General features: G+C 32.3%; 1 protein-coding gene across 1 annotated transcript in view; it reads right to left on the minus strand.

The window, feature by feature from the left end:
• Positions 1-23,957, minus strand: part of LOC132750012 (trichohyalin-like) — a 157,478-nt gene extending 133,521 nt beyond the window's left edge. The window contains exons 1-6 of the mRNA XM_060739962.1: positions 23,841-23,957; positions 10,334-10,532; positions 9,579-9,696; positions 7,634-7,774; positions 6,872-6,949; positions 2,533-2,625 (exon numbers count right to left, since the gene is read on the minus strand). Of these exons, the coding sequence (XP_060595945.1) occupies positions 2,533-2,625; positions 6,872-6,949; positions 7,634-7,774; positions 9,579-9,696; positions 10,334-10,522 (619 nt within the window). The 5' untranslated portion in view covers positions 10,523-10,532; positions 23,841-23,957. The remainder of the gene's footprint in view (positions 1-2,532; positions 2,626-6,871; positions 6,950-7,633; positions 7,775-9,578; positions 9,697-10,333; positions 10,533-23,840) is intronic.
• Between the last annotated feature and the right edge of the window lie 357 nt (positions 23,958-24,314).

Below are 24,314 nucleotides of genomic sequence, written 5' to 3' on the forward strand. Positions count from 1 at the left end.
TGTCCATTAGTTGTTTTTTAATGATTTCAGTATGAAAAGCGAGCTACTTTCATACAGTAAAGAGCCTGGTCTCGAGGTTATAAAAATAGTTTTCCGAGTTCTGTCTCGAATTTCAGGATTTTCATTGGTCAGTGTAGATTCTGTGCTGGTTTCTGACGAATCAAATACCCAAGAAAGTGGCAGCATAGCCGAGTGGTTAACACGTCGGACAAGTTATCTAATGATCGCTAGCAGCGCATGGGTTCAAACCCTGTCATGGGCAAGTGCCGTAAGTCATTGTTTCATTGAGCAAGAAACTTTACACTCATTGCTCATTACTTGATGGTTCCACGAACAGATTTTGAGCTTAGAGCTTTTTACAAAATCAAACTAAAAAAATGGGTCAAAGACAGAAAAGGCCGGGTTGCATTTGTACACCAAATATCATGAGGCTGTGATGTTTTGAAAAAAAATTTTCATTGACCCATTAATGTCGAAAATTTAATTCAGTAGGGTATACAGGAAGTGGATGAGCTACACACCTAAAATCGAATCCCACAGTATGGGACCATGTGTCAATGCTGTATGCCAAATATCAAGAGGCTGTGATTAGTAGTTTCTGAGAAAAATGTTACGAAAATTTCCTACCAGTGACCATAAATGTGAACAGGAAGTGGATGAGCTGCAAACTTTAAATCGAATCCCACAGTATGGGACCATGTGTCAATGCTGTATGCCAAATATCAAGAGGCTGTGATAAGTAGTTGCTGAGAAAACTGTTACGAAAATTTCCTACCATTGACCATTAATGTCGAAAAATCTAACTAATTTAACTAAGTGGATAAACAGGAAGTGGATGAGCGACAGACCTGAAATCAAATCCCACAGTATGAGACCATGTGTCAATGCTGTATGCTAAATATCTAGAGGCTGTGATAAGTAGTTGCTGAGAAAACTGTTACAAAAATTTCCTACCATTGACCATTAATGTCGAAAAATCTAACTAATTCAACTAAGTGGATTAACAGGAAGTGGATAAGCGACAGACCTGAAATCCAATCCCACGGTATGGGACCATGTGTCAATGCTGTATGCCAAATATCAAGAGGCTGTGATAAGTAGTTGCTGAGAAAACTGTTACGAAAATTTCATACCATTGACCATTAATGTCGAAAAATCTAACTAATTCAACTAAGTGGATTAACAGGAAGTGGATGAGCGACAGACCTGAAATCCAATCCCACTGTATGGGACCATGTGTTGATGCTGTATACCAAATATCAAGAGGCTGTGATAAGTAGTTGCTGAGAAAACTGTTACGAAAATTTCCTACCATAGACCATTAATGTCGAAAAATCTAACTAATTTAACTAAGTGGATAAACAGGAAGTGGATGAGCGACAGACCTGAAATCCAATCCCACGGTATGGGACCATGTGTCAATGCTGTATGCCAAATATCAAGAGGCTGTGATAAGTAGTTGCTGAGAAAACTGTTACGAAAATTTCCTACCATTGACCATTAATGTCGAAAAATCTAACTAATTTAACTAAGTGGATAAACAGGAAGTGGATGAGCGACAGACCTGAAATCAAATCCCACGGTATGGGACCATGTGTCAATGCTGTATGCCAAATATCTAGAGGCTGTGCTAAGTAGTTGCTGAGAAAACTGTTACGAAAATTTCCTACCATTGACCATTAATGTCGAAAAATCTAACTAATTCAACTAAGTGGATTAACAGGAAGTGGATGAGCGACAGACCTGAAATCCAATCCCACGGTATGGGACCATGTGTCAATGCTGTATGCCAAATATCAAGAGGCTGTGATAAGTAGTTGCTGAGAAAACTGTTACGAAAATTTCCTACCATTGACCATTAATGTCGAAAAATCTAACTAATTCAACTAAGTGGATAAACAGGAAGTGGATGAGCGACAGACCTGAAATCAAATCCCACAGTATGGGATTATGTGCTAATGCTGTATACCAAATATCAAAAGGCTGTGATACGTAGTTGCTGAGAAAACTGTTACGAAAATTTCCTACTCTTGACCATTAATGCTGAAAATTTAAGTAGGTCAGCAAACAGGAAGTAGATGAGCGACAGACCTGAAATCGAATCCCACAGTATGGGACCATGAATTGATGCTGTATACCAGATATCAAAAGGCTGTGATAAGTAGTTGCTGAGAAAACTGTTACGAAAGTTTTTTCCCCGCCCGCCGCCCGCCGCCCAACATTCACCATACTATAACCCGGGTTTGCACCAGTGCAACTCGGCCAATAAATTCTGCATAAACCAAATATCCAAGATCTGTCTTTGAGCATAGTAAATTCTTTATTACCTCGGACACCGGTCAGACTGGTAAGATTTGCAGGCTGGCTTAGCTGTATAAAATTAAGCTTAGAAGATACCAAAATGGTTGTTCTTTCTGGATGTTTACCTTCTTAAATCATCAATAATAACTTACTCTTATTAAACTGCATGAAGTACCTATATATTACCCGATATTCCTTCAAAATAAAAGTAATCAAATGAATATATCTCACCTTTCCTCTTCTGTAATATCTCTTTAAACTTGTCATCCACCTGCTTGGCTTCAAAAGGTGAGCCAGTCTGGTTCTCACGTTTCTGTTTGTCATCTGTTATAATGTAAATATTGACACAGTCTGATTTAAAATTCACATTATCAGCAGACGGCGTATTTCTTCCACTACTCACAGCTTTTGCCATAATTTCTTAGTTTTTGAAATAAATATTAATTGTCACTTTTTAATGTTATTTTTCTCTTATAATTCTTCAGCTACTGGTAAAAACACAAGTCTTCCCTCTCATAGGTTTTTGATTCTTAAACTGACTGTTTGAAATAATGGATTGATTCAAAACATACAAACTCAGGAATGGTTATCTCGGAAAAAAAAAACCAACACAATAGGGGTTGGAAGTAATATACATGTGTAATTTGAATTGTGAAAAACAATTTAATAAATGAATAGAAAGATATATGGTTTGTTCAGAAAGGAGACGGATGGGAAATTAGGAATATAAAAACAGGTATACCCTGACATTCTGTAATCATTACCATGCTGGAACAGATTGTGACTTGCCTTTGCCATCAGTAGAAAGCCAGGTCAATTTACACATCCATGCGGTCTGACCAGGCTCTATACTGTTGACTGATTAATACCCCTAAACTTGGTAATTGATAGTTCCAAAACTGGAATTCAGACAAATCCATTTAAGAAATTCAGCAGGGTTAGGGATAAAGAAGTCTTAGCTGTACCTTAACATAGCCTGTTTTTTTTTCAAAAACCTCAGTTATAACTCAGTCTCAACTTTCTATAAAAATTTATTAGACAGCATTGTTTACAAATAATTCAAATGTCATGAAAGTTGATTGGAAATTTAAGATAAGCCTTACTGGTAAAAGATGTTTTATCAATATCATTCCATTCCTAAATGACTTTAAATCCCCATGTCTAACCTTAAATACCTATTATACTGATCAACTTGAAAATAAATAGCCAATTAAATTAAGTGTACTAAAATTTACAAATAATCGAGCAATCAATTTTCTCTATATGCTTGCATTCCCTATGGAGTCATATTTTTTTCGATGGCAGTTTATTTTCTCTATTTATTCCTGTGGCCTGTGAAGTATCAATACATGATTTCTATTTGATGATATTAATTTGTAGTTATGCATGACTGAACATGACAAATAGCTTATTAACTAATAATACTGATGGCACCTGCTGTGACCTAAATTGATTTCTTCCTATAAGCATATTATTCCTATCATATGTCACTGATGGAAGGATGACTTACTGTCAATCAGGATTTCTATATGTCACTTAACATTTGACCATTTTTGTAATCCCCTTGAAAGCTTTTTTCATTTGTTTTATATTATATCATTCATTGACAGAGGAAAGCTTTCAGAGCAGTTTTAATGAAAATTATTAAAATGTTGATTTTAAAATATTGATTTTAAAATTAGAAAAAAAATGTTTATTTAACTTTTTCATTGCCAATTTTAATATATACATTGTATCATTTTTTCTCCCAAAGTCAAATTTCCAGTAATTTCTATTAATCTCAGACGTGCTTATGAAATTTTACTTAATACATTAAAGCGAATCATGTTTATTGCACAAATATCAAGATTTAAGTTGAACGCTTAATATTTTTTAGCTGCTAACTCAAATTTTTCTGATATATAAGACAGTCAAATGCATTTCTTTATTCTAAAGCTTGCTACAAATTGTATTACTTCCACTTTAAACCTCTTTGTCATTGTCAAACATCCAAAATTCATAGAGAAAAAAATGAGCCGTGTCATGACAAAACCAACATAATGGGTTTGCGACCAGCATGGATCCAGACAAGCCTGCACATCCGCGCAGTCTGATCAGGATCCATGCTGTTCGCTTACAAACCATATAACAAGTAGAGAAACTGATAGCAACCAGCATGGATCCTGATCAGACTGCATGGATGCGCAGGCTGGTCTGGATCCATGCTGGTCGCAAACCAATTATGTTGGTTTTGTCATGACACGGCTCAAATGTAAAAATCAACCCACTATTTCAAACAATTCTATTTCTCTTTCTTAAAAATTTTTTTTAAAAAGTCCTATGTTCAAAACCTCTCGTAAACTCCAATGATTCCGATGTCAATTTCAACAATTTACATATCCTTTTCTTCTCTCTCACACACGATATATATATGCAAGTTTCACTATTAAACTAACATGCTTAATGCTAAACAAAGGTTGAAAAAAATTCATGCTGACCGAAGTTGTAAAAAAAAGGTTTAAATCGATGGATTAAAAATTAATCGTAGCTTAATCCATAGATCTAGACTATGGTGCACAGTAAAAATTAAATGGATTACATTTTTATATCACTTAATCTTAAAAGTATAACCTTTGAACATAGTTAGACTAAAAGTTGTTTTTGGCGCACTTGTTTTTCAATGAATGTCCTTTTTCACTTGATTTGTTTATTTACTTGACATTGGTTTAATTAATACATGTATAGTCACAGACGCTTGGGGGTCAAATCCTGCCCCCCCCCCCTCAAATGTGATATGCCCCTGTAAACACTCTATCAAAACTATTTAATATTTAACCACGAATGGGACATCTATTACAACGATAAAAATGGCTTTCAAACAATTTTTACATATTTGAAAAAAATACCGTATACCATCAAGTTATTGAGACTTGATGGTATACGGTATTTTTTTCAAATATGTAAAAATTGTTTGAAAGCCATTTTTATTGTTGTAATAGATGTCCCATTCGTGGTTAAATATCAAAATAGTTTTGATAGTGTTTACAGGGGCTTATCATGTTGGGGGCAGGATCTAACCCCCAAGCGTCTATGAAGAAAATTAGCAGGAATCTAGAGGTGTACTGCTTTAAAGGGACTCCACTGAGTTTTTTATTGGTATGGCGGGACTAGAAATATTTCACCAGATTTTTGTACCATTTGATGTCGGTTTGGATGAACAACTTGTGTGCAAACTTTCAGGCCATTCTTCACCCTGTTTTCTAGAATCACTATTTTTATTGTGCAAAATGACCCAAAAATGGAAAGCCTCCCAACACTTTTTACTAAAATTGGATTAAGAATATCACACAAAATTTACAATTTGTCCTTGTTAGGTTTTTGGACCTAGTGGAGGTACTCTTAAGTAATGAACTACAACCTAAATTTATGAGGCTCAATTTTAAAGGTTACAGTCCCTGATATTGCAATAGTAATTGGATATTGCAATAGTAATCCAAAAACTGTCACATTCAGCAAGGCTGATTTATATATTTTACTGAACACATGTAACAATAATTTTAATACATTTCTGAATTATGGCCGTTTGCTACTTAAAAAGGATGTGGAAAATATATCTGAGTCGCATTTTGAGATCTGATACTAAATATGAAGCTAGAAACAATAAATAATGGAAATGCCAATTTGGCAATTTAACATCATTTGATGTTTGTAATATCAAATAATTATGAACATGTATTGTCATAAAATTTAATGTGCCTTAGCTAAAATATCAAGTTATAATGTTGAACAAAATATTTCTTAAAAAAAAATGAGAAAAGAACTGACAAGAGTCAAAAACACCAAAATTTTAATGCAGCTTATATATTCAGTTTTACTTACTTTAGGAGGCAGTACACAGTTTCGGCTGTTTAGTTTCGAATTGGCCAGGGTGGAATTTACAAATAAGAGACAGTTTTGAAATTGAAGTGGATATTTGAGGTTCTAAATGTTTATAGTTACTATATTTCAAGTTTCAATGACTAGTATTGTGTTTCAGTTATTTAGTAAAATTGAATTTAGTGGCGTTAACCCTTGCTTTTTTGAGAGAGCACCTGTCGGATGCGAACATGTGGTTTTTGGAGCTAGGCGGTGAATCAGCTCTTCAATTTAAAGGGTATGCAGAAGACTTAAAATAGTGAAAAAAGTAGGTGCATGACTCCCCGTTTGGATGTTATTTTCAGATTGTGCATTGTTTAAGAAGGAAGAATCACTATAGCTTGTGATTTAATCTTTTGACGTTAATATATTGTTGTATTTTGCGAATAGGGGTAATCCGCTATTTTTGTCGTTGATTTTCGCGACCAAAACAATGAAAAACACAGGGCTATGTGCCAGAAAACTAGAAGGTGGACATGTATTTTTAATTGTTTGCTGTGAGATACATATGTATATGTTAAATATGAAATGCATTTATTTCAGGTGTGTGATTACAGACTTGTGTGTGAGGTTTTGATTGTGGCGCAGTCAGTTGTTTGCCGAGAAGCCTTGAAAACTGTGTATTGCCCCCTTAAATCCATGCATTAAAGTGCAGGTTTCTTTTACTGTAACTTACCATCGCTCATATGGTGTCCATTCAGGAACATCATTTCTGGAGCAGTAGATGATCGTTGATGATGTCTCCTCAAGTCATCTGTATAATATATAGAGGATATGCAAGTTTTTCTATATAATTTCATCAAGTGATATGAATATGATAATGTCATAGGCCTGTATGCATTTGTAAATTCCCTCAATCTACTAAGTCACATTAAAGCAATAAAAGCACAACTGAGTCTAACTATCAATATCAAATTGTAATTTGTAGGGTAACTGATGGTACAACGATGCATACAATATTTAATCATATTTTATATCACACAATAATATTTATCTACTACTTTAAAGAAAACACTTTGACACCATTTTACAAATTTACAAATGCATATCTGTTCATGTTCACACTTACCTATGAATGAAGCATACTTTATTCATAATTACGGTATTAACTTTCTTTTTTTTTAAAAATTTAAACAATGTAAACCGGGCAATTACCCAAAGCTGATCTTACACAGACAGAAATACTGCACGAAAATATCGTGCACTCATGTCACGCTTTACTAAATATCCTGACAGTGACTATGTTATTTTAAGGGAAAAAATTTCCTTATAATTCGATCGTTCCTCCAACGAAAGAAATTATATTTCATGCACTTGTTAGTAAAAAGCGTAAAATAAGAAAATATTTGTCATTTCTTTTATATCATATGGAAGAAAAAAAAAAAAACTTTTTTAGAATAACCAGAATGGGTTCTGTTTCTGGACACAAATACCTTACCTCTGTAACTGTCACCCGGCTCTAGAGGTCTTATTTCTGGCTCCAGGCTTCTATGTTGTAAGCTGCTATCTTGTATACTACCGGTTCCTATACCAGTATCTTGTTCACTTTGTAATGATAGTGATGGTTTGAAGTTTGGACCTGAAAAACAAAGATGAACGGCAAACTTTAATTTTCAGTGATACTTGTTTTTAAAGGCCACTCCTGTAACAATACCCTTCTTTATCAAAGGGGTTCAAATTTTACAGTTTTTCTTTTAGCGCTTAAGTTCAGCCGTGTACTAAGCAAAAGATATCTGCCGTTTACAGAATATAACAGCCACCATAGAGTCAACTCAGCCTTTCAAGAAAAAATACTGGAGGTTATACACTTTTAATGTTCGGGTTTTGATATCCCTAGATTACAGGTACCTTTTGTCGGTGGGTCTGTCTGCACAGATATCCAGACTTGCCTGGCACGATACTGGTCTTAGCTAGCACAGGTAAATGATCATAACCCCTAGCATTCAAAGAGTTAAACATTCTGCACAATCTAAATTACACGTGCACCTCTGATATGTAATGTCTTCAAAAACATTTAGTGAATTGAATGACAAATTATATAACTGCCTGCTAAAGCTTAAAAAGAACCGATTAAATTAACCTAAAATTACCTCTATAATTGAGTCAATTACCTCAACATTAATTTCAAATACAAGTCTAAGCTAAAGTATTCTGTCTGTTTATTCTTCTACAGATTTAAAATAAAAGTTTTGGATCATAATTGTTGCATAAAGTGGATGGTTCTTGTTCATTATTACTTTCAACAAAGATAAAATCAAGATCATGCAGATTAAATGGCTCATTGTAGAAAACAGGGCAAAGTTCTTTACATAAAATATAGTAACCCTGAAATATCTCTTCATCATTATAAACTTGTGAATATAGTCTGAAAATGAATGAAAATCTTGAAGTTTAACTTGTTACCTAGGAAGAAAGGCCATTTATAACATAAAATACTTATTATGGGTTGAATGAGGAGAAAATCTGTACAACATACATTATTGGTTATGGGTTGATTTTTCAACATACATTATTGGTTAGGGGTTGACTTTACAGCATACATTATTGGTTTTGGGTTGATTTTACAGCATACAATATTGGTTTTGGGTTGATTTTACAGCATGCATTACTGTTTACAGGTTCACTTTACAGCATACATTACTGGTTAGGAGTTGACTTTACTTTGGGTTGATTTTACAGCATACATGACTGGTTTTGGGTTGATTTTACAGCATGCATTATTGGTTTTGGGTTGACTTCACAGCATACATTACTGATTTTGAGTTGACTTTACAGCATGCATTTTTGGTTTTGAGTTGATTTTATAGCATGCATTATTGGTTTTGAGTTGACTTTATAGCATACATTATTGATTTTGAGTTGACTTTACAGCATGCATTATTGGTTTTGAGTTGACTTTATAGCATACATTATTGGTTTTGAGTTGACTTTACAGCATTCATTATTAGTTATTGCTCGACTTTACAGCATACATTATTGGTTTTGAGTTGACTTTACAGCATACATAATTGGTTATGGGTTGACTTTACAGCATACATAATTGGTTATGGGTTGACTTTACAGCACACAGTATTGGTTATGGGTTGACTTTACAGCATATGTTGTCTTTACAGCATACATTACTGGTTTTGAGCTGATTTTAAAGCATACATATTAAATTAGTTTTGGGTTGTCTTTTCAGCATACATTTTTGGTTTTGGGTTGACTTTAGTCAACTATGGAAGTTTCATTAAAGTTTCATTAAAGTTATCAGTAACTTGTAAGATTTCTCATCTGTTACAAGTGTATACAGCCAACTGTCAAGTTATCTTACAAGTCACTAATAACTTAAATCAGACCTCCAAAATTGACCAAGGAATAAAATACTAACTAAACAAGCCTACCTAGTTGACTGAGTGATAAACTATCACCATTGTCCAGTCTACTGTTCTCCAGTGATTGTCTACTGTTGGGTCTTCTAATGACAGTGTTATCAGTTCCTGTAGTAGCAGTGCTACTACTCTGTAACAAGACATGAACATCAACATCACATAGAGCAAGACTAGTAATTTGAAATAAAAATGTTTAGAAATTTTGTTTTTCTAAAAGCTTGTTTTTCGTATTTTGTTTTCCATTCTTCAAGATTATTACCTTGCACTGCTTATTTTATTTAGGTGTTTAAGTTATAATGACCACCGATTCACTACATCAATTTCAACATGTTCACAGTGAAAAACAAATGGTGTCTGCAGAGACATAATGGTCAGTCGAAAAGCATAACCCCCGCTGCCTCAAAATTAACATGATTTCTTTATTAGCTAACAGAGCCAAGATAATATTAGTAAAGATTTTTGACCTGTTATATGATTCTATTTTAATGGTTGTTTGTATATTTAACCCAAGCCACTAGGCAAGGGTAATATTGAAAACAGCCTTTTATACACAACCGTTTAACCTGTCAAATATCTTTCTAATGAATTAATGATCCAGCAAACTCCCTTATTTAGAGGAAAAAAAAATCTTCAAAAATTGACAGCACCCGTGTATATAAAACTATATTAACGCCACCGTTATCAAATGAAAAATGAAGTTACCAATGTGACGTAAAACCCAATCAAACAAACAAACATGATTTACTGCCACACTTAAAAAAACATACCCCTTGAGATCTTGTAAGTGATACAAGTTCCGCGTCAATTTTGTCTAGAATCTGGGTCACTGGGTCAAATGTGCTATTCATTCTACCGGCAGATTTTGGAGATTCTTCTCGTTCTCCGTCAGAGAAACCTGTTGCCGACCCGGACTGTACCTCCTCGTCACTAAACGTACTATGGTTATGGAACCTCATCCCTCATGCTCTGAAATTAAACAATATATTGAATTATCGTTTAATTACCGGTACCCATTTAGTTTGGGTAAAATGACAGATTATCATATACAAGAAGGCACTTACATGTACCATACAAGTGTTCCTAGAGATTCTGTTTCAACAAGTACCATCTTTGTATAAATCAGTTTAAACTGGAAAAATGAAAAAAATAAGTACTTCAGGCAGTTCAGATAGACACCACAATGATTTTGTTGAATGTTCAATGTTGACTGCATTTTTTTTCCATTAAAATAACATGAACATTAGAGCTGATACTCAGTTCACAAAGTGACAATTATTAAATCAGTCTAAATTCATGCAGTAATTTTGGCCTTGGATTGTTACAACCTCCATAAGATCCCAAATACATTCTACTACCTTCAGTTAGTTTTGAAGATTAATGTTGCATGGCCTTAATGTTCACAAAGGCCCTTAATTCAGTCAAAAAATCATGTCAGAGTTATGGGACTTAGACAGCGACCCCAAATTATGATCCTGGAGACATGTTTAAATTTCATGAGAATGCCTGCAATATCTTTTAAAAAAAAGATGCTATACACACAAAACTTTAACCATGAATTTTCTAAGTTTACAAAAGGATATTATTAAGTTAAAATTCATATCAGAGTTATGGGTCTTGGATAGTGACCTCCAAAGACATGTGTGAAGTTACAAGTAAATATTGTTAGTGGTTGAAGATATATGTAGCTGTAAAAAAATTTTTATGTAAAACTATTACAAAAGTGTTACACCTACACTCAAAAAGACACTTCAGGTGAGTTACGAGTTACGGATAGCCCCACTATTATTTGAATAATTAAGCTAGTTTGGGACTATAACAATATGGGTATACAAACATAGCCTGGTATTATTTGTATGATAAAATTCTGATGACATTGCATAAATTCGACAGGTATTTCAACAACGTAAATTTTATTATAAATAGATAAAAAAAAGACATAGTGCTCTGCCATTATTACAAAAACTGCGTTTTATGTGCCGCTATAGTCTAATAAGATTATCCTCATTGAAAACCTGGCCCATGGTATCTAAAGATTTTAATGTTTGGGTAAACAATTTCATGAATTTATTATCGTCAGTCCTTTTCAAACATTTAATTTTGCTTATGTTTATGGAGCATAATATACAAAAAAAATATTACTGAAATATGCAATTTAATTTAAATTTTTAAACATTAAAAAAAAACACAATAAATTGCCTAACATTTTTATGGGCATTGGTACAGAGGGTATCAGCTCTTAGCTTTGTAAGCTGTATTTTGTTATTGTTTGCGTATACACCACCAGAAATCTAATCTTAGGACATGGGTTTGAGTTCGATCAGAAAATTAATGTGATTTTCTTAACTCCAACAATACCAATAGCGTAATTTCTGGTATAGTCACATAGGAAGTTAAATCTTCTAGTGCACCTAAAACTTACAACATATTAGCTACATGCCAGCCTTATATTCATCAAGTCTTTTTTAAAGAAAAACTTAGATCGACCATTTTAAATTATAAAACTCTATAATTATTATAAGTATAGCATACAGTTAATTTTAAAACAACATCTATACTTAAGTTTGATGTAAAATTTCACAAACTTTTGGATTCTTATTTTATCATAGAGTAATGTTTGATACATGGAGAAAATAACCCTTAAGGATCATGACTCTTTTAATTTCTGAATACATTATACAGATGAGCAATATCACATTTCAAATAAAAGGGTCTGTCATTGTATTTCTTAACTTCTGTCAGGAAATTCAATTTGATTACAGTTTACAGTCTTTGACTGAAGGTAAAAACTTTTATTAAAACGGTCTTTAGTTAGTCCTAGAGTTGGTTTTATATCCTAGGACTTTATAGGACACACTTAAGACTTTCTATGAAATGCAGCCCTGCAGTATAGAGTCAGACTGCATGGTCAAAGCAACGCAACAAATAAAGCTGGAGACATAAGTCTTTAATAATCTCTGATTATAGCACTCAAAAATATTCAAATTAAACCTGAGCCAATACTGTTAAAAAACCCATACCATTTGAAATAGATGATCAAGGCTATTGTCAATTTCTATATTTCACATTATAAAAATCAAATCATTAATCATCCAATTTCATAGATAATCATTACGATAATGTACACTATACAATCAATAATAATAATTTACATAAAAAAATTGCCGCCTTCAACATTACCGTTATTGGCAGTCATTCTGAAAGGATTGTTTACATTTTAATTTCCAATGCAAATACGACAGGACTGCTCCCTTTGAAAAATCTTAATTATATCGTACAATAAATCGTTTCGACATTAACTTAAATGCCAGTTATCGCAAAAGATTCAACTATCTCAATTAACGAAATATTTTTCAATGTCAACTTACAATCCATATTTTTGGCGAATGTTGTCGAAAAAACGAGAAATGAATGAATAGCATTCCTGTATGGTTCAATATCTAATAAAGGTTTTCAATATTATGTTTTGTAATTTTTATCAATATGTTTTCATTTGCAGCCAAATGTTAGGGTTATAGCTTTTCAGTTAATTAAGTTGGCTTTTATAATTGAATTGTAATTGAAAATGATTTAGCAATCATAATTATGGCAGGTTAATATAGGATTTCTTTGTTGATCTTCCATTTCAATTAAATTAAATTTAAATGTGTTAATAGATAGAAATTGTGTTAATTTCAAAATGAGATATATTATTAAAGGGACTCCTCTGAGATTTTTTGACATTTCAGGATTGTGCAATGCTTTCCACTCAAATTGGCCTAAGGATAGCATAAAAATATAATTTTCAATGTATTTCTTAGTAAATTTTATAATTATCTTGCGCATATCTTTATGTTGTAAGTTCCTAAGTGATATATGTAAGAAATTAAAATTTTATGTTTTTAGGCTTTTGGATCTCGGTGGAGTTCCTTTAAGCTGCTGAATTTGCATAATGGATTTGTCCAACTTTTAATGTGGAATAGTCCATTTGACATTAAGGGATTTCAATATCAAATACAAACAAGAGCCCGGTTTGAACCCGGTGATGCTCCCCAAATAGGTTTTGGACACAGAAAAGTACACCTCTTGTAATTTCGAAGATACATGTATGTCCCTGGACAAAGTACAATTATTCCAAAAATAGGCAAGGCAGAGTTACAGTTCTTTTGCACTGCACTTTTATTTAATGAGATCTTATAATCTACCTACAAAGTTTCTTGTTGATACCTGTTATGGTTTCCGAGTTATGTCCCAGACAAAGTTCAAAGTGTAAAAATGAACAAAGGGCAATAACTCCAAAATTAGGCAAGGCAGAGTTATGGTTCTTGTGCATTGTACATCTACCCATAAAAGATCTAACTACCTACAAAGTTTAAATCTCTTATAGTTTTAGAGTTACGTTCTGAACAAGATTTTTCTAAAAGGGGAGATAATACAAAAACCGGACACAACAGGGTTATTGTTCTTTTGCACTGCACTTTTATTACCCAATGAGATTCATCTTCCTACAAAGTTTCATGTTGATATTTCTTGTAATTTAAGAGTTATGTCCTGAACAAAGTTCAAAGTTTGAAAAAGAACAAAGGGCAATAACTCCAAAAATTAGGCAAGGCAGAGTTACAGTTCTTAAGCACTGCGCATTCACCTATTGAGATATATCTACCTACAAAGTTTCATGTTGATATCTCTTATAGTTTTAGAGTTATGTCCCAGACAAAATTTTTCTAAAAGGGAAGATTATTCAAAAACAGGGCACAAAACAAAGTTATGGTTCTTTTGCACTGCATTTCTATCTAATGAGATCTATCTACCTGCAAAGTTTCATGTTGACATCTCTTTTAATTTTAGATTTATAATCTTGAGAAAGTTCAAAGTGTAAAAATGAACAAAGGGCAATAACTTCAAAATTAGGCAAGGCAGAGTAACAGTTCTTGTGCATTGCACATCTACCCATTGAGATCTATCTTAAACTACAAAGTTTCATGTTGATATCTCTTTTTCTTAAAGGGGAGATAATTAAAAAGCGGGGCAAAAGAGTAATGATTCTTTTACACTGCACTTCGCCTCATTGACCTCTCCACTGCGTGAAGTTTAAACAGATTATCTCTAAGGGTTATCAAGTTATGCTCCGGACAAGGAAATGGATGGACAGATGGATGTGCTCAAAGTTTGGTACTTAGGTGGCTACTCTTTTCTTCTCTCTATTGTTCTTTTAGCAAAGTAAGGGAAAAAGTAGTCACATAAGAGCTTACTGAATGAATAGCATCAAAGGACTGTTACCTATTGTTCTCATAGCCACCTAAGTATCTATATGTTTGTAAGGACGGACAGATAGACTGACAAGGCGGTGACTATTTGCTCTCCCATTGGGGAGCATAAGAAATAGAGAGGACGCCAGTAACTTATAAGTCAGCCTGCATGGTTAGGTCAGTCTGTGGCTGGCTCTGACTAATTCATCACTTTTGGATCCAGGAAGGTAAAGGTTAAGACATGCTATTAAACACACAGCATATTTCTCAATCTAATAGCTTCTGAGTCCCATAGAAATGAAAGTTGCTATACATATAGGTTAGTCTATAATTAGTGCTTACTTTGTCATAAAATAAACTTTTGTAGATTTATCATTATCTTCATCATTGTCACAATCATTTATTAACAATTTAATTATCATTATTGTTACCATAAGTATCAAAATCATCATCACCACCATCATCATTATTATCAATGTCATAACTATCATTTATTTTCATAATCAATTTTATTATTTCTATTACAATTTTTATCAAAATCATCATCACCTAATCATCATTATCATCATTTGATATCATTATTAATTATCATAGTAATTTCTATTATATTCAATATCATCATTAACCATTACCATCATCATCATCATTTATAATCATAAATAATTATCATAATAAATACGGAATATTATGTTGTAGTAGCTTTCTGAGGCTTTGTATTTTACTACGAGCAGCGGTGGAAAAACTGATATCTCGCAAGACCGAAGGTCGAGCGAGATATCAATTTTCCAGCGTTGCGAGTAGAAAAATACATAATCTCAGAAAGCTACTACAACATAATTTTCCTTTTATTATATACCTCTTCGTTTATTCAGAAAATTAAATGCAGTTGTCAAGAAATAAATTCATGACTGACGGATGAATACGTAATTTTTCAAATCGGCCACGCCTTTAATAATGTTGGTTCCCGTTTCCAAATGCAACGTTATACAAAGCTAAGATCGGAACCAACGTCAAAAATAGTCCGGCGCTTCCATATATGGTACCGTATTTGTCACTAACATAATACGGAAATTTCTTTCCGTTGAAGCGTATTTGTGCTTCAATATTTGCGTGTATTTTAGGGAGAAAATTTATAGGTATATAATAATTACCATTATTATCAAAATCATCATCACCAACTCCATCATCATTTATTATCATAATCAATTATCATTATCATCAAAATCAACATCAACATCATCATTATCATCATTTATTATCATAAATAATTATCATTATTATCTTTATCATCACCATTATCATCATCAATTTTATAAATTTTCTTTAATTATTTACTTTTTTATACAATCATGTACTTATTTTTATTACCATATTCATTTGAATAATCTCAAATGACAAAACATTAATTTTGCATTGGGTGTGTACTGTGCAGAATGAATATTATATAACCATTATCAAAATACCAATTCATCAATTTCAGCTTAAACTCTGAAAATTTTAATTTTAATATAAAAGCCATTAAGAATGGAGTAAATGCCAAGTATTTCAAATACAGAAAATATATAATTGATCATCCATGATTTCAAAATGATAAAAGACCAACAAAAACAACTGCACTTTTACTTCTTTCATTTCACTATTTAATATATAATTTGTATTCTCACAACCATTACAGAATTATTCAATGCAGAGCAAGGGCAAAAAAGAAAATCAACAACCCAGTTCCTGTTTATTCATATAAGCAACCATAATAAACAAGAGTTGTTAGTAGGACAGGACACTAAACTATTCTTTGTGCTCTAAAACTATAGAGCCTAAATGTTATTTTTTTCTTAGATCAAAAAGGGCCATAATTCTATCCTAATCCATGTTAGAGTTATGGACCTTGGATAGTGACCTATTATACTGTCAAATAATGTGAAGTTTAAACCACAGAGCATCCTTGTCTGAGTGGTTAATAAGGTCCTTGACTTCAAACCACTACCCTCACCGCTGTGGGTTTGAATCCTGACAGAAACTTTGGATTCTTTCATTTGAGGAAGCTATCAAGCTAGCTTCAAGGTGGTTCTTAACTCAGGTGCCTGTTCCTGTCTGAGAAAATGCATAGAAGGGCACCTGAGGTCTCCATCAACCTATACAGTAATTAAAGTGCAACGTAAAACGCAATGTTACCCAATAACTAAAAACCAAATCCCATCAGAAGTTTTGAAGATACCTGAACTGGCACCAAAGTAAGACAGTGACACCAATGCTAGGATGAGTACAATAGCTCTCCCTACTCTTTAAATATACCAGCTTAAAACAGTACACATGAAAGAAGGTGTAACAACAAATTGACACTCTTTAACAAAAACCACTTATACTAAAAGCAAAAGTTTTGCACTCAAAGTAAGTCATTCTAAAAACATAGGCACTTTTCACCAAGACATTCAACACTCAAAACTGCAAAGATCTTCAACAAAAAACATACAGAGCAAATTGACACAATCAAAAATTTTGTCAGGATGTCACAAGGTCAAAATATAAAGAAAACATAATTAGAAAGTGTTCTTGTTACCTTCTCTAAAAAGATCAATATTTACAAGTTAAAACCTATTGATTGTAGAAGATAAATCTGTGCTCTTCAAACAAATATTTAAACAAACTTCTGTAGGCTTAAATCTTGACAACATTCCACAGTATATCCAATATGAACTATCTATATCAAAATATTAAAATGATTAAGTGATCCCGATACAAAAGATAGGTAATTTTCTTATGTCAGGCTGGAGTACAACTGCTATTTGATATGAACACCACTTCCAATATCACTAAGAAATGATATTTTTAATACTTCCCCTGGAGTATTAATAATGTCAAATAATCAGGAACATGCTGTGGCAACATAAAGTGAGGCCAAAACTTAAAGGACTGTTATCCTACTGAAAGCAGCATGTCTCTAGAATCATGCTAGTTTCTATGTAGTCAAAATATATTGACTTCTATAATAATTCACAGTAGTCAAAATATATTGACGTGCCAAACTAGACTTCTATAATAATTGTAGTCAGAATATATTGATGTGCCAAACTAGACTTCTATAATAATTGTAGTCAAAATATATTGATGTGCCAAACTAGACTTCTATAATAATTGTAGTCAAAATATATTGACGTGCCAAACTAGACTTCTATAATAATTGTAGTCAAAATATATTGATGTGCCAAACTAGACTTCTATAATAATTGTAGTCAAAATATATTGATGTGCCAAACTAGACTTCTATAATAAATGTAGTCAAAATATATTGATGTGCCAAACTAGACTTCTATAATAATTGTAGTCAAAATATATTGATGTGCCAAACTAGACTTCTATAATAATTGTAGTCAAAATATATTGACATGCCAAACTACTAGACTTCTATAATAATTGTGTAGTCAAAATATATTGACATATCATTTGAGTTAGATTCTAAGATATTTTTTTCTTCTGGGTCAGAATCTTGCAGAGGATACACAAATTAACACAATATCTCAACAATTAGTTTTTTGTCATAGTTGGACTAGTTTCTATGAAAATTCAGAAAAAAAATGTTTTACACAGTAAAATCTTTATATATTGTCAAGTGAACAAAGCAAAGTAATTAAAGTAAGGTAAGCATTAAGTGTGGCTATTAATTTATATTCTTCCATAAAAACTACATACATAATTATTAAAAGAGGAGAATAATCATATACAGATAAAATCAAATGAAAATGCTCCCCTGAGCGTTGCATATTTTTTTATGATGATGCCATGTAAAAAATAAGTTTCATTATCTCTATAGTCTCAAACTCATTACATATTTGGAAAACTAGTACAATATTAGTTGTGCATCTTAAATGAAAACTGCCGATCAATCAAACTATATTCTTCCCTTTTTTGTTTGTTTGTTTGTTGGTAGGGTTTTATGTAACACCAACACAGCATAGGTTATATGGTGACATTCCAGCTTTACTGGTGGTGTCCAAGACCTCAGGTGCCCTTCCGTGCATTATTTCAGGCACGAACAGGCACCTGAGTAGAACCAACGACATTCCCTTAGCTAGCTGGATAGCTTCCTCACATGAAAGAATCCAACAGCGTGTGAGGCAAATGGTCTGAAATCAACGACCTTAACCACTCGGCCACAGACCCACACCCCTTTTAGGTATTATATAATTTATTTTGTTTTGTAGATTCTATCTCATTTAAAGCAGCTATATTACAATCCTAAGTTATGACTTATTAATAAGTTCTAATGGAATTGATCATAAGCTTCAAAAAGAACCAAAATTATCTTTAAAGATTTTCATAAAATAATTTACAGAGTTTCAAGGCTATCGCATACGTACTGCATTACAAACTTCTAGAATTACTAAACATGTATTACACAATTAACCTTCACAAATTGGACTTGTATGTTACTTTCATTTTGTAATGGTGTTTTGTTATCAATTTTAGAAATATCACAATGAAAATTTGAATCAGTTCAAAGTTATAGGGCCAGTAATATTACTGTTAAAAAATTTAATGTTTGCAAATAAATTGTTCAAAATATGGTAAATAAAATGCTCCCACTAAATACAGGTTTTATTCACAGTTATAGCAAGTCTGAATTCATTAGGAGGAGGCCTTAAATAAAGGTATTTTTTCTTTTGTTGAGAAAAAAAATAAAAAAACGAAATCATCTTCTGGTAGAATATGCATTTAATATCAGTTTAATACACAGACCTGCCATGAAATCAAATTCACTGTCACCAGAATTGCCATTTAATTGCCTTACTGTCAGTTAATCTATGCAAAGTTCTTTTAATAACATTTTAAGAAAAGCCCATTATTCACACACATCTTCAAGCGTCAAAACAAAATTTTCATAATCTTATGAAAGAGAACTATACAGCCTGTGTCAGGCAGATCAATAGGTCCTATTAAAAAATCGTTTATCTACACCAATATTAGCCTTTTTCTTATGCGAACCATTAATGTCCTGTAATTCGATACAATATCGTGCACACTCAAAAAGAATAAATACGAGCCATGACTTAGTAGGGTAATACATCATACTGGAGTAGGAATACGCAGGACTGAACATTGACAGGACTATTTTTACGTACAAAGAGCTTTATATATAAACATCTTTTCATAAAAACATAAAAATATTGTACGTGATCGGGTGTGAAAATCAACTTTGTTTCTTACGATCGGCAGTGGATTCCGTCAAGGACCTTTTGACTTTGATATGAATAAAAAGATCATATTTCGTACATTTATCTGATTTTATCGCTTCAATATTTCAAGCAAGTTTGGAATCATCCGTGTATTTTGAACCTAAAATTTGATATTATTATGATTAATGAAGAACAAGTCTGGTCACAAAATATCCCCCTGTCTTCCTTCAGATATTAAAATTTAACTTTTTTTTAATGTCATAGTTTTGCAATACTGTAAATTTATGAATATTAAGATTATATATATGCATCATTCAATGACATGAAAAAACTTCCTCTCTTATCTGCTTTAAATAAATTGTTATATCATTGCCCTGTAGGTGTGAAACTTGTCAACAATCTAAACAATTTAGTATTACAGTTATGGAGAAAAAAGAAGGACTTGGTCCTCAAGTTTCACTTAATTCATTATGTCAGGCTTGAAAATATCTAATTCCCCAATATAAAAATGACCTGAAAGTGCTCTCTATACTTATTTGGTTGGTTTCAAGTCGAGAAGTTATATGGCCACTTTTCAGCTAAGTGTTTGGTGGTGGAGGACCCTAGGTTCCCCTCCGTGCATTATTTCAGACATATGGCCATCTCCTTATAAGACCCGAATAGCTTCCTCACATTTTTAAGGAATCAAGTCATTAGCATGTAAACTGATCTAATATACCAATATAAAAATTTAAATATAGTGATCCGGAAATTCCCTATATAATTATGTTATTTCCTGCACAAAGAGTGACACAGACCCTTTAATTGTCCATGCATACGTTTCTTTATTCTAAGGAAACAGTACAAGCAAAATGTACCCCACCCCCCAAACCATAGAAACCTTGGGGTAGTGTACATGATAGCAGCCAGATTTAACTCCCACACCCACAAAAAAACTTTGGGGCAGGGTAGGTTACTGATAGCTTGTGGTAAGATTTTGTTTGTTTTATTTTGACGATTTTAACAAACAGTGGTCCATCTACCTTATAATTGACTTTACTAGATAACTTACCAGTAATTACCAATGTCTAACCGAGTGACTAAATATTGATACAATATGATGTATCTGAGTGGCGAGAGACAAATGACCATTACCTAGATTTAATGTCCGAGATCAATCTTCATAGAAAAATTTCGCCTTACCGGAGAATCAAACAAGAGAGCCGTGGATGGAAAATGGGTGTTTGATTGAGAACTGAAGGGTATGTATATTTCTGTGCCATTATTAATTAAATAAACAATCTTTTAAAAAAAAATTGTCCTCCAGCATGCCAGTGCTTTAATATTTTTTTAACATTTTTATTCAATGTCGCCGAAACAACAGGGAAAAATGTCCAGAACTCTGCATGTTGGTGCCTTTTCTAGTGCTTAAAAATCAGAAATGAAAGACCTCACTATTGCCTTTGTGTAACAGTTGACTGGTGTAATTAGTAATCCAAGAAGCAGAGCAGGTTTGATCCTTTACACAGCCATTGGTTATATAGAATCTACCCATGCGACCAGTGCAGACCAAGATTAGCTGGCACATCCTTGCCATCTGATCATGGTCAATGTACTGTTCGTTATTCTGTCAATACATTTTTTTTAAATTAAGACCTCTAAAAACAATGAATTGTTTTCAACTTTTGATGGGACTGAAATAATATGGACAAGTCAAATTAAGATTTTTGGTGTGGTAAAGATTAAATAAGCTTTACAACTAAATGTGTCATATAATCAAGCGTGAATCGATATATTAATATCAATATATTTATACGAAGTGACAGATGACTTTTTATCAAGATCATGTCTAATCGCTTGAGAAAGTGAAAACAATAATGATATAATAACTCCTAACAAATGGATTAATTTAAACTTGTTAATCTGAGATTAAATGGTTAAAGAACTGTCTGATCTGTGTACAGTTAAATAAATCAGACATTCCATTCAATATATGGAAATGATTTTTAATCCTAACCATGCTTAATTTTGTGCTTGGTTTTTATTTAAATTTGAAGGGAACAGAGCATAGAAGATATTCTAAGGGAAATATCTTTTTATACACATATACAATTTCAAATTAAGGCCTATAATTGGTCAAAAAATTTAAGGCCTAAGATTTCTTAATGTGTGATTGGTTTCAATTAATTTGAAGGGAAAAAGCACAGATATTCTAAGGGAAATATATTTTCATACATATGTATGATTTCAAATTAAGGTCTATAATTGGCTGAAAAAACTAGACCATAGATTTAAATATTGATGTAGGAACTCCTGGAGGTCTTAAAGACATTATCCAGGGTCAGCAAGAACAGACTGGATGTGAAAGTTTGAAGTTTATGGTACATGTATATATAGGATTTCACAAAATCAAATTATAACATTACCATTAAAACTCCATTTCTGAAAGATTTTAATGCATTGCATAATTGCTCAGGTATTTATACTCAAGGCCTTTTCCAGCTGTTTTGGGAAGTGGCACCTGTGGCTTATATATATTGCTTGAAAAATATAATTATGGTCCTTTGGGAAAATTGAGAAGTCTGTTAAAGTTGAAAATTATCTTTTTAATTACATATCATTAAGATTTCATTCACGATATCATGTATTATGGTTTGTGAAGAAACAAGACAAAATATTAATTTTTTTCTGAGTTTTTTTTTTTATGTGGAATAGAGGCCTTGATTTATGTACATCCCTTGATGATAGAGCAAAAATGCACTGAAATATAACTCTTTTCATTTTCAATTTAAAAAAACAAAACAAAAAATAGTTTCTATCAAGTATATAATTATATGCAACTATAATACATTGCTTTTTTTGTTATGATAATGACAATTATTATGGCAATTGTGATGACTGTAATGATGATGATGATTCAACTTTACCGTCAAGTCTTATATAAAAACAATTGCTACAGATTTTATGTGAAAAAACTGAACATTTAAAATAAATCCTCACTTAGATAAATGTTGGAAATTGAAAGTCTAAAGATCTTTTATCATGTTCTTTTATCTAGCACAAAACAAATTTAGAAAAAAAAATGCATTTAATACATTAGTGGTTATATGAATCACCCCATCCCCCTACACATCCTCCCCCTGCCCCTTCTCCCCTGCAACCTTATGTTAGAAGTAGGGCATTCTGCAGTCTTCTGTCAACCAATCATTATAAATTACACCCCACCACAGTCTCCCCTGCCCATGCATACAGATCATTATGCTGTCCATCAACCAATTACCATTAGTTAAAACTTGAAAATTAATATTGACAGAATTTGTACAACAGATTTCAAAATCTTAATATTGCAGCTTAAAATTGATGTTTATTATACCTTTATTAATTTCTGTCACCTAAACATTTCCTCTTAACCCCATCATGTTACAAAATGCTTTTCAAATATATCAACAAGCTCAATAGAAATAAACAAAACATTAACAAAATGAAAATCTAATCTTAATTCAGATTTAAAATCTATAGTTAATACCAATATTGCATGTAAAGTTTCATTTTCATTTAAAAAATTTGAGGAGAAAAACAGCAAGAAGGAAACAATACAGCAAAAACATATGAAATAATATAAACAATCTCGAGTATGCCTTAAATACCGAGTCCCTATATATAACTATACTTAACAGATTATAAAAGTTTAAACTCACCGATAAAGATGTTTTAAATCCAAGTATAAAGTTAATTTATAATCCTTGTGCATAAATTCTTTTTTTTTGTTTCCAGAAATTAGAAAATAGAATTAAAATAGCGACAAAAATCGAAAACTACGAAAATGAACTACAGTAGCCAACTGACCATTTAATACCTATATATCGTATAAAAATCGGCACTGTACTATGTTTACCTACCACTTGAGATCAACTTAAATTCGCCAATGTATTGATACTGGGCTATTCAATTATTGCTTTTCATATCATGTTGGGTCTCGAGTCATCTAGTATTTGATATCTCCGACATAGATTTATAAATCGGTGATTGATTGAACTAAAATATTTTCTTTTCAGTGATATAATTCTTTTATAGAAGAAATGTGGCGTAGAATGCTCGAGGTCGTAGTAGAATAAATAAACACAACTTAACTTACTAAAAAAAGGTTTAGGAGACTATGCCCTAAAATTCTTAAAATAATATCACATCTAGGCGAAAAATATGATTAAATGACCTGAAGAAACAACAAAACTAAATAATATCTCTACTCTTTTACATATATTATGAATGAAATAATAAATTTTGCCATCTAAAATGATAATAACAATGTAGAAAGTATAACTAATAAGAATGCGAAAGAATTATTTTCTAAAAATGTATTATTAAAGATAAAA

The sequence above is a fragment of the Ruditapes philippinarum genome, unplaced genomic scaffold (genome assembly GCF_026571515.1).
Source record: "Ruditapes philippinarum isolate M1 unplaced genomic scaffold, ASM2657151v2 ctg330_1_1_1_1, whole genome shotgun sequence".
Taxonomy (NCBI): Eukaryota; Metazoa; Mollusca; class Bivalvia; order Venerida; family Veneridae; genus Ruditapes; species Ruditapes philippinarum.